This window comes from Chlorocebus sabaeus, chromosome 24 (genome assembly GCF_047675955.1).
Source record: "Chlorocebus sabaeus isolate Y175 chromosome 24, mChlSab1.0.hap1, whole genome shotgun sequence".
In the NCBI taxonomy this organism is placed as follows: domain Eukaryota; kingdom Metazoa; phylum Chordata; class Mammalia; order Primates; family Cercopithecidae; genus Chlorocebus; species Chlorocebus sabaeus.
In genome coordinates this window covers 31296207-31308603 of record NC_132927.1, presented here as the reverse complement: position 1 = coordinate 31308603, position 12397 = coordinate 31296207, and the positions used below count along the sequence as shown (strand labels likewise).

The window sequence follows — 12397 nt, the reverse complement described above, 5'->3', positions numbered from 1 at the left end:
GTGTAGTGGCACTATCTGGGCTCACTGCAGCCTCCACATCCTGGATTCAAGCGATTCTCCTGCCTCGGCCTCCTGAGTAGCTGGGATTACAGGCACGTGCCACCACGCCCGGCTAATTTTTGTATTTTTAGTAGAGATGGGGTTTCAATATGTTGGCAAGACTGGTCTTGAACTCCTAACCTCTGGTGATCTGCTCGCCCCAGCCTCCCGAAGTGCCAGGATTACAGGAGTGAGCCACTGCGCCCGGCCCTGACCAGCTTTTTAAAAATTTAAAATACCTCAAAGTTCCTTGGATATCTTTTAGTCCCAAAAGTCCAAGTTTCTTTTCATAGCTACCTAATATTTCTTTGATTAATATAATTCATTTAACCAGTGTTTGCTGTAGATAAGTACAGTTTGCAGTTTGAGACTTGCCAAAAAGTAAAAAAGTACCCTGGTGAACAAATTTTATTATCTTTGTGTGCTTTGAATCTATCTGAAGTATAAATTACTAGTATGGCACTTGATGGGTTAAGGGTAGCCGAATTTTTGATATTATGAAATTGCTCTCCGAAGAGACCCTGCCAGTTTATACTCTAATAAATTGATACATAGGCAAAGCGTGGTGTATGTTTCTCCACACTTTGGCCAACACTAAGTTTCATCACACTTTTAAATCTTTGCCAAACTGATAAGTAAAACATAGTATCTATTTTAGTTTGCATTTCCTTACTAGAGCAAGGTTGAATCTATTCACACACTTCCTGTTCTTAGCCCCAGTGTTAATTTTTCCACTGAGTTGCTTGTCTTTTTATTCTTGGTTTGGACAAGCTCTGAATGTTAAAGCAGTCAAGTCAGGTGCTACAGACAATGCTTGCCAGCTCGTCATTTGTCTTTTGGTTTTGCTTTCTAGTATTGTATTTCCATAAAGAAGTTTAAAACTTTTCTGTAGTCACAAACTTTTTTTTTTTTTTTTTGGTACTTGTATGGCCGCATTAAATGTATTTTGGGGGCCGGGCGCGGTGGCTCAAGCCTGTAATCCCAGCACTTTGGGAGGCCGAGACGGGCGGATCACGAGGTCAGGAGATCAAGACCATCCTGGCTAACATGGTGAAACGCCGTCTCTACTAAAAATACAAAAAACTAGCCGGGCGAGGTGGCGGGCGCCTGTAGTCCCAGCTACTCGGGAGGCTGAGGCAGGAGAATGGCGTGAACCTGGGAGGCGGAGCTTGCAGTGAGCTGAGATCCGGCCACTGCACTCCAGCCTGGGCGACAGAGCGAGACTCCGTCTCAAAAAAAAAAAAAAAAAAAAATGTATTTTGGGGTGAGGAGTGAGGCAGAACCCATCCACTGCTGTGTGTGCTCACGGCCCGCGGCGGCAGCACCCCCACTTCCTTACTTCCTGCCCTCCCTGCTGTGGGTCTTTGCTGGGCCTTTCTTATCTTCCTCCTGGAGGGAGTGCTAAGCTCCTGCCTCCTCCCTGCCTCTCATCTCTGAGGGTCCTTCAGTCCACCCTCATGAGCTGCTGGGGTGTTCTTTCTAAAGTGTGGATTGGATTGTGCTGCTCCTTTGGTGGTTCGCCACAGCTTTGCAGATCAAGTTTAAACTCCTTATTTAGAATAATTTAGAAAAACCCCAAAGAATAGAAATCACAAATCTACAAGTTGAAAATCTTGTATCATAGGTTGCTGGGGAGTCTGATATCTAGGAAGGAGAGGATATGTAACTAAAAATATGCTTTATAAATCTTTACATCTTGATGAGGAAGTTTTTTAAAAAGATGGGGAGAGAAAGGAATGGACCAAGAGTTTGAAAGCCTGCATACATTAATAACCATTAGAAAAGATCAAATTCATGTTTTGGGGGAAAGTGCCTGTACCCAGTCAGTTTTATAAGTGTTTTTTCAAGCTTTCAAGTAACCACTAATTTTGCATGTGTATAAATAATTCAAGAGCATAGAAAAACCTGTGAAGTGTCAATTAATTTGATGAAGCTGCCTATTCTTGATAACAAAGCCTGATAAGCATAGCGTTAAAAAAAATGATAGGCAAATCTCACTGATGAATGTAGTTGTAAGAATCCTAAAATGTCAGGCTTGTATGGAAGTACTGTTTTCAACATTACCCAGGGATGTTTAGTCCAAGAACGTAAGAATGGTTTAGATTAAAATTGACAACTACTGATCCTGAGTGTGGTGAACTAGATTGTAATAATGTCCCTCTTGGTACAGCATATCAAGATATAATGCATATGTACATTTTACAGTTTGGGGGAAGCATGAGGCAACTCTAGTGATAATCCACTGGAATTAGCACTAAAGCCAAAGTCTGGATTCTGTCCTCCCTATTCCCATCCCAGATCAAGGATGATACTTACCTATTAGCGAGCGTTATTCTAGGAAGAGCAGGAAAAAGAAAAAAGAACTAATAGACACATTCATAAAGTTTGGGATCAGAATTTGTACTACCTGTGTGGCCTTCAAAAAATCAAATGGAATAATTTAATGGAATAATTTAATAATTTAATGGAAAAAAGTTTTAAACTTCCTTATGGAAATACAATACTAGAAAGCAATTTAGTTTCAAACGACCCCATAAGGCCGGGCGTGGTGGATCATGCCTATAATCCCAGCACTTTGGGAGGCCAAGGCGGGTGGATCACCTGAGGTCAGGAGTTCGAGACCAGCCTGACCAGCATAGTGAAACCCCATCTCTACTAAAAATACAAAAATTAGCTAGGCGTGGTAGCACACGCCTGTAGTCCCAGCTACTCAGGAGACTGAGGCAGGAGAATTGCTTGAACCCGGTAGGTGGAGGTTGCAGTGAGCCGAGATCACACCGTTGCACTCCAGCCTGGGCAACAGCAAAAACTCTATCTCAAAAATAAATAAATAAGTAAGTAAATAAATAAATAAATAAAACGACTCCATAGAGGTATCCTTGTAGGCAGCTAGCAGAAGCTAGTGCATGTTCTCTGATGCACTTTTATCCAGGCTTCAAAGGATACCCAAAGATGAAGTTCCAAGAAGCATGAACAACCCACCATGAGTCGAGTCGGATGAACACGATGGAAGAGGGCAGATAGCAGAGTTGTCAGAGATAGGATATAAAACAAATACAGTAAGTCCTCACTTTACGTCGTCGATGGGTTCTTGGAGACTGCAACTTGAAGCGAAATGACTTAGGCAAATTGGCATATAGCAGTCCTGGAATAATGTTGTTTCATTCAATGTCATTTCATTATGATTGAGAAAAAAAAATTCCTAGCTGGGACCCACTGTCTGTGTGGAGTTTCCATGTTTTCTCCCACATCTGTGGGTTTTCTCCAGGTGCTTCAGTTTCCTCCCACATCCCAAAGATGCACACGTTAGGTGATTTGGCGTATCTGTGAGGTCCCAGGCTGAGTGAGAGTGGGTGAATGTGTGTGCCCTGCAATGGGATGGCGTCCTGTCCAGGGTCAGTTCCTGCCTTGCACCCTGAACTGCTAGGAGAAGCTCCAGCCACTTGAGACCTTAAACTGGAATAATTGGGGAAATCAGTATCTTTTCATTAATCTTTCTTAAATGTCTGTATCACTCACATGTATTTTAGTGTTTAATATTAGAAGTGTTTTTGTGTTTATTTAGAAGTTTGTTGACATTTTTGTGACCAGAAATATGCTGTAGGAGCTTAACTCTTATTATATCAATTAGCCTAGGGTAAAATTGGTTTTGTTCTCAGTGTTTTAGTAAAGTCATAGATTCCAAGAACCTGTTGACTTTAAGCAGGGATTTACTATGTATTAAAAAATAGGCCGGGCACAGTGGCTCATGCCTGTAATCTCAGCACTTTGGGAAGCCGAGGCGGGCAGATCACCTGAGGTCAGTAGTTCAAGACCAGCCTGGCCAAAATGGTGAAATCTAAAAATACAAAAATTAGCCGAGTGTGGTGGTGGGCACCTGTCCCACTACTCAGCTACTCAGGAGGCTGCTCCCAGCTACTCAGGAGGCTGAGGCAGGAGAACCGCTTGAACCCAGGAGGAGGAGGTTGCAGTGAGCCGAGATCGTGCCAGTGCACTCCAGCCTAGACGACAAGAGCAAGACTCTATCTCAAAAAAAAGGAAAATTTATCACTTGACAGATTGTGCTATAAGCTAAGATCAGGAGGCTTTTATTTCTTGCGGGTTAATCATACTAAATGCTTAGATAAACCTGTCTTATGAAGAGGTGTCTGAAGAAGTCTAATCAGTTCTAATCTGCCCCCCAATAGGTTTAGTTGGTATAGTAGTTGACCATGGTGTGCTATTAATTAACAAAGTCTTTTTATTTTTAACTTGAATTTGAAGCTCTGATAAAACAATATGATTAATCAGAGCACTTGAGACATGATCTAAAATTGATGATTTGGAGCTTTAAAATTTTGTTACTTATCTCTGTGTTTTTCCTAAGTGAATGTCACACTTGGAGACTCATTAATTCTCTTTCTGGGGACTTCAGGAAGCACCACTCTGTAGTGGTTGGTGGTCTTCTGTATTAGTCAGGGTTCCCTAGAGGGACAGAACTAATAGGATATATATATATCTCAAGGGGAGTTTATTATATATTAACTTACATGATCACAGGGTCCCACAATAGGCTATCTGCAAGCTTGAGGAGCAAGGAGAGCCAGTCCAAGTGTCAAAACTGAAGAAGTTGGAGTCCAATGTTTGAGGGCAGGAAGCATCCAGCACTGGAAAAAGATGTAGGCTGGGAGGCTAGGCCACTCTTGCCTTTTCATGTATTTCTGCCTGCTTTATATTCGCTGGCAGCTGATTAGATTGTGTCCACCCAGATTAAGTGTGGGTCTGCCTTTCCCAGCCCACTGACTCAAATGTTAATCTCCTTTGGCAACACCCTCACAGACATACCCAGGAACAATACTTTGCATCCTTCCATCCAATCAAGTAGACTTTAGACTACATCTCCCTGTGTTACTTGTATCTTTCTGTCATCTTCCCATAAGCTTTATCCCCTCCTGCAGCCCACTGTTGCTTCAACAGTGTCCTTTTTGTTTTATGAGGAAGCCTTATCAATTTTGCTTCAAATGATTTATGATTAACTAAAACAATTCTTTCTTTTCTAGGATTGTAGAAATCTATAGTAGAAGACTACAAGGTAAGCTTTAAAAATCTTTACTAACAGAAAACATTTTACTTTTTCTTTTCTTTTTTTTTTTTTGAGACAAAGTCTTTCTCTATCACCCAGGTTGGAGTGCAGTGGTGCAATCTTAGCTCACTGCAGCCTCAGCCTCCTAAGTAGCTGGGATTACGAGAGTGCACCACCATGCCTGGCTAATTTTTGTATTTCTAGTATAGATGGTTTCACCATATTGGTCAGGCTGGTCTCGAACTTCCAACCTCAGGTGATCCACCCACCTCAGCCTCCCAAAGTGCTAGGATTACAGGAGTGAGCCACTGTGCCTGGCTACAGAAAACATTTTTCCTACACAAAAAGTATTTTTTGTTTTATTACAAGTGTAGTAAGTATGACTTATAAAAATGTAAAACCTCATAGGACTATAAAAAGTCTGTTTCAAGCCTCCAGAAGAAATCACTGTTGTATTTGCACATTCCTTCACATTTTCCTGCATATACCTACGTTTTCAAATCAATTTATTTGGATTATGTTTAAACAAAAATGGGCTCATTTTATATGTAATCGGCCTTGCTTTTTGCCCTGCTTTTTTTCATTTAACAAATCTTAAACAATTTTACCACATCCATATAACTATCATTCATTCTGGTGGCTGTCTAGAATTCTGTATATGCCATGGCTTGGTGTAACCTATACCTGCTCTGATAGACATTGGGGGGTTTCATCAGTTTTTGAATAGATGCAGTGCTGCAATGGATACTCTTGTATGAATTAAAAGACAAGTCATTTTATTCAGGACAGGAACTATATTATTTAGGTTAAATTGTTGGTTTTCAACATTGCTCTAAGTACAGCTCAATAATCGGACTGCAGCCCCTTTGTTAACCCTGTTGCAAGCTATTTATTTGCTGCACTACTTTACCTCCATGGAGGTGCTTGGTAACCAGTACTGTGTTGTTCTTACTGCACAGCTATGAGATAATTACTATTCTAATTCCTTCCCCTAGTGATGCTGGAGGGCTTCAGGGGTTCTGAGATCTCTTTAGCCCTGTACTTCAGGTGAGGGAGTTGAATCCGGGCCTCTCTGTGGCCCACTCAGCAGACAAAGCAGACTGGTAAAAGCTGGTGTGTCTTGGCTCTTAAATCTCACAGAAGTCTGTTCTCTAAGATTTCAAATGTTCTAGAGACAGAAAAAGCTTCCAGCTGTTTGTGTCAGACTCTCAAACTGAGCTCCTTGTCACATCCACAGTTCAGGAGCGCCTTACGAAACAAATTGCTGTAGCAATCACGGAAGCCTTGCGGCCTGCTGGAGTCGGGGTAGTGGTTGAAGCAACGTAAGTCTGCATCTGCCTTTAGTAACATCATAATGGTGCACTAGAAGTGATCTTGCTATTTAATGCTTCTCATATTTTGTAGCACCAGGTGATGCCACACAACTGACATAATAACTGTAGATTTCCATCCCTGAGCCTAAAGCTCTTTTACCACTTTCATTTACTGCGTTACTGATATAGGAACAGAGTACGGAAGAAGTATTTTTCTGAGGGTAGGATGGGGCTTGTGGAGGCATAGGGAGTTATAAGCACAAGTATAGAGATTTACATGATGAATAGCCCTTTTTTTATTTTTTTTTTGAGATGGAGTCTCGCTCTGTTGTCCAGGCTGAAGTGCAGTGGCGTGATCTCGGCTCACTGCAACCTCCACCTCCTGGGTTCAAGCGATTCTCCTGCCTCAGCCTCCTGAGTAGCTGGGACCATGGGTGCGTGTCACCATGCCTGGCTAATTTTTGTATATTTAGTAGAGATGGGATTTCACCATGTCGACCAGGCTGGTCTCAAACTCCTGAGCTCGTGATCCACCCTCCGCGGCCTCCCAAAGTGCTAGGATTATAGGCAAGAGCCACTGCGCCCAGCTCAATCGCCATTTTTTAAAAAATGTTCAAGACAGGGTCATGCTCTGTCACCCAGGCTGGAGTGCAGTGGCACAATCTCGGCTCACTGCAACCTCTGCCTCCCAGGTTCAAGCAATTCTCCTGCCTCAGTCTCCCAAATAGCTGGAATTACGGGTACCCACCACCACACCCAGTTAATTTTTGTATTTTTAGTAGAGATGGAATTTCACCATGTTGACCAGGCTGGGGATCTCAAACTCCTGACCTCAGGTGATCTGTCCGCCTCAGCCTCCCAAAATACTGAGATTACAGGCATCAGCTACCGCGCCTAGCCCCAGGAGCCATTTTTATGTCTTCTCTTGATTTCTTCTTTAGCTCTCTGTTGCTCCAAGCCGAGTTTTTCTAATATTTTGTCACACATTTAAAAAATAAAGCCAAAAATAAAGCCAAGAATTGGTAGATTTCTTTAAATTAGGATGAGTTAAGAGAATTGCAGCTGTTGTGTGGACAGAGTTCATATGTGTTCTGTGACATGGTGTGAACTCTGTTCTATGTCTGGTGTCTAATGTCACCAGGTTGCTCAGACAGGATCCCTGGTCACCATTATCTGAATTCTGCCTGGTAACACCAGTATACCTGAGCATTTATCTCAACACCTAGGCTTGCATAGTGCTGTCTTGGTCCTAAAGGCAGAGCAAGTGAGAATTCTGACTTTCTTTTGATCTAGAAGTTAAGTATCTTTGTATGCCTTTTGTATTTCTTTCACCCCAGAAGAAAATTCCATTTTTTCCCCTTTTTGGATGCTTTAAGGATCAACTACTGATAAGAATAAAAGTTGCAAGACAACTTGAAGAAAAAAAAAATTAGGTTGCTGCAAAGGTAATTGCAGTTTTTGCCGTTACTTTCAATGGCAAGAACCACAGTTACTTTTGCACGAACCAAATAGATAATATTTGTGTAAGAACGAATATTTTGATATACTTGGTAACCGTGAACTGAGATTTAATTTTTAGGCCTGCTTTTAAAAACCAAACCAGCAGCTGTCTACTCCTTTAAACAACCTGTGTTGCCTTATTTTGTAGACACATGTGTATGGTAATGCGAGGTGTACAGAAAATGAACAGCAAAACTGTGACCAGCACGATGTTGGGTGTGTTCCGGGAGGATCCAAAGACTCGGGAAGAGTTCCTGACTCTCATTAGGAGCTGAGCTTCAGTGTGTGTGCGTGGGGGTTGCTGATTGTACTGCCGGTAGCATTGTCTGTCTGTCTGGTCTTGTTTGTACATTCCATTTTCAGTTGTTACACATGTGAACTTTTTCCTTGTCACTAATTATATTTAAAATGATTTCTAGAAAGTTAAATAAATATAATAAAGGGTTGAGCCCTCTACTTTCTTCTTGCCACCTTTTTGTGGCAATATTAAAGTGAACTGCTAATAGTGTAAGTACGTGCACAAAACTGCTGCCAGATAACCAGAGGGGCCTGGGAAGGGAGAAGAATTCGTGTATTTTGTTCAAATAGTATAGTAATTTGACTCATAAGCATAGGAGCATTGGGAATGGGAGGGAACTGTGCCCAGTATACTGTTTTTTTTTTTTCTTCTTCCAATAAAAATGGTATAGTGCTGAAAGTGCTAAAATATTTAATGCGGTATTGCTCTGTGAATTCAAGTTCAACAGACTCCACTTTGGTCATGTTTATTAAACCACCAGTGACATTTAAAAATATATTTTTAGCAGTTGTAATGTTAGTCACCAAGGGAAGGTGGTGGAATGTCTATGTTTTTGATTTTACTGTGAGTTAAAAAGGCACATTTCTACCTTCTATTGTTTTTAAATTCAAGAATAGGGAATTAGTTCCTGGTGTTGTTTGCGAGTATATTCTCATGTCAACATACAGGGATTTAGATATTTAACTCTCTGTGCCTTGATGAGAATATCATTTAGAGTGTAGATACTTTTGCCTTTTTTAAAAAGCCATTATTTTATAAGACTTGGTACGCACACTGCAAATAACTAGTCATCTCAGTTTTAACTTTATAGGTTTATTGGGAGTTTCCTTTGTGTGTTCCATGTAGATGCCTCAAAATGTTTCTTCTTCTTTTTTTTTAATCTTATAAGATATTTTTCTAAGGATTTCCAGAAACATTTGAGAGTGCCCATCATTTTCAGGTCTGCAAAACCATAGCTTCCACGTACCTGAAAGAGCACAGACTGAACTGATGGTGGAAGACATTACGAGCTGTGTCCAGTGTTCTAACCAGAGGTTATCGTACCAACGGTCTGTGAAAATGCACTGGAAACTTCTGGTCCCAGTTTCCTTTGTGGTCTACGTGGGTCCTGTCCTCACTGTAACTCCGTATAGGTGGTATAGGTATTTTAATCCTGGAAGCTGTTGCCTTATTAATGATTATCTTAGAATTTCCTCCATTGGGGCAGTGTGGGCCAAATTAAAACAAACAAAACCACAACTCCTCCACAGAAACACAAACACAGTTATTCTATGAAGTTTATTATTTGGTTGACATAGTGCTCTTCAAATTCATCCCATTACCCTAAAAGTAATTAACTTTGATGCTTGCTTTAACTTTAGTCCCATCTCTGCCACTTTGATGCTATTTGGGTTATGATGGGGCAAGATGGCAGAGGTATTGGGTTTTTTGTTTTTTGTTTTTTTCCATTCCTCTCTACTTCTGTCTGTTTTCTAGCTTTTTCTTTCTGGAGTTTAACTACAATGATGGTTGGCTTGAGTTCCTTTTTAAATCTAACCCAGTATAAACATTAGCCTGCTTAATATGTAGACATTTATAGGTAGAATTCTAAGCACTCATGTTTAGTATTTTAAAGTAAAAACAAGTGTGACTTCGAGGACCAAAGAAATTGATAGCTATACATTTATCTTTTTGAGGTCATTTATATTCCTTTTTAATGACTCGTTGTTCTAACATTTCCTAGAAGTGTTCTTATAAAGGTCTAATGTATCCACAGACTGTTGTCTTATTAGTAAATGCGAAGTAATGACTTTGTCTGTTTTACTCTAGTCTCTAGTACTTCAAAATTACCTTTTCATATCCATGATCTTGAGTCCATTTGGGGGCTTTTTAAGAATTTGATGTATTTCAATACACTGTTCAAAATTAAATTGTTTAATTTTATGTATGCGTATGTATGTTCCTGAAGTTGGTCCTGTTTAAATTATTAAAGTATTGTAACTTTGTTCTTGTGAAAGTTGTTTCTTTTTCAACCACCACTATAAATATTTAAATAACTTGATTATTTTGGCTGTATTCTGTTTCAGCAAAGACATCATAAGGGCTTCTCCCAGCCATCAAGCTATTTGAATACTAATCTCAATTATTGTATGAAGTAACCCCAAGTTCTGACAGCTTCTCCTTGGTATTTGATTGAAGTCTTACCATCCTCACTGTCTTGAGGTAATGGGAGGAGGAGGCCTGGGATAAGAGTCAGGAATCTGAGTTGCCCTCATGTCCCTGTTGTCTTAATGCTCAGTAGGTAACTTCAGCCCCCTGGGAACTGGCACTGCTTCCTATGTGGGAGCTGTTGGGGAAGGAAGAGTAGGCTGGGGCAGGGAGTGGAAGAGGGTTTCCTTCCCTCTTCTAAGAAGAGCCTGCCCAGGGCAAAACTTCCAGTTAGTGCAAAGGATTTTGTGCTGTTCTTCTGTCCCATGCCCAACAACCTCGTTTCCTTCTTGCTGGTGGTCTGCTCCCCATTCCATGCTACCCATAGGCAGAGGCCCCTGCCCTCACCGGTGGCCAGCATGTCCAAGTACTGGGGCCTGCTGCTCCTTGCAGGACCCTGTAGACCGTTGGGTAGCAAATCTTATCAAAGTAGGAATGCTTACTGGCGTAAAACACTCCTAGAACCACCATTCATAGGTGTCAATAAAATGATGAGCTGCTTAGCTAAGCCCAAGTTGCTGCTCCTGAGTTTTGTCACTGAAGATTGATTGGCCAAGTTCCTTTTCACTTAGTGGAAGAGCAGTTGCAGACATGAAAGGTTTTCAAGAAGCCTTTCTGTCAAAACAGCACCTGGATTCACCATCACAGGCGTGGGTCCTCCTGCTGATTTAGAGAAGAGGAAGTCTCAAGAGATGAGTTCAAGGGGAAGTGTGAGTACCTGACTGTCCACCCACCCAGAGGCCCTTGCCTTCTTTTATTTTGATTTTTGTTACAGAAAATAAAACATGCACATCAGTAGAGAGAGGAGCACATGAACCCCTGTGTACTAATCACCCAGCTTCAAGAAGTCTCAACTCAATGCTGCCATCTTGTTTTCCTCTATACCCACCTGACCAGATTATTGCAAAGCAAATCCCAGGCATCATTTCATCCATAAATATTTCAGATTATCTAAATAAGGTGGAATCAGGTAAAGAAATATATGAGCAAATACCATCCATTATCACACTAAAAATTAATGTCAATTCAAATATCTAGATTTTCCCCTGCTGTTTTGTCATTTTTAGTAGTTTATTTGAATCAAGGTACAAATGAGATCCACACATTGCAACAGGTTGATTTGAGTCTCTTAAGAATCTTATACGTTCTCTTCCCACTCCGTCCTCTGTTTTCCTTAAAATGTATCTGGTCACTTGTTTTGGAGAAGCCCTGTGTTTATTCCAGGAACTGTCTGGTTGCTGGAATGTCTGTGGCTGTCCAAATGATTTCAAACTCCAACTAAACAGGGAAAAGAAGAGTTGTTCTTTGCCACAACACTTCTCCACATCCCTAAACCCATACTCCTGGGCAGCCCAGCTTGGTCTGGTTCTGGCTGGCTTTTAACTGGAACATAGCTCTCCTTGGCTTTGTAACTTAGAGCCATTCCCCAGGTACAGAATAGAGTTCATTGCTTTTTTCTGAGTGTGTCCTTTTTGGGCAAGGATTCCATTTTAAAACATGCTGCCTTTGGCTTCAGCTTGGTGGATTCCTTGGCTGCCAAGATTTTGGTTAAGGTGGAAAGGTTATTACAGAAGTGAAAACCATGAATCTCACAGTAATTGGCGTCACTTTGAGGGCCTACCCATAGGGAATTCCATTGGGTTGGACAGTAGGAGTGCTTGGGTTTCTTCCCCCCACTCCCTGACCTCATCAGTTACATTTTCATGACATCCTGAGTATGAATGTTAGACTCTGGCCGACAAAGGATGGGGAAGAAAGACACACCACGTCTTGCATTTAAGCAGCTCCTTTTATTCCCTCCCTAGCAGTGCAGCTATGACATGCTCGTCGGTCCTGGTAGTGTAACTCCTGGCACTTGCATTACACAGCCCTAATGCACCTATCCATCTTTCCTCTTATTTCTACATTCTCCTGTTTGTTTTGAGCAATATGTCCACAACTCTGACCTTTTGAGAAATCCTTTCAATCTGGAACTGACTGTGCTGCCCAGAGAAACGT

The 12397-nt window shown here is 41.3% G+C and overlaps 1 protein-coding gene across 1 annotated transcript in view; it reads left to right on the top strand.

The window, feature by feature from the left end:
• Positions 1-10197, top strand: part of GCH1 (GTP cyclohydrolase 1) — a 51278-nt gene extending 41081 nt beyond the window's left edge. The window contains exons 4-6 of the mRNA XM_037984003.2: positions 5079-5110; positions 6339-6423; positions 8063-10197. Coding sequence (XP_037839931.1) covers positions 5079-5110; positions 6339-6423; positions 8063-8189 — 244 coding nt within the window. The 3' untranslated portion in view covers positions 8190-10197. The remainder of the gene's footprint in view (positions 1-5078; positions 5111-6338; positions 6424-8062) is intronic.
• Positions 10198-12397: the final 2200 nt, after the last annotated feature.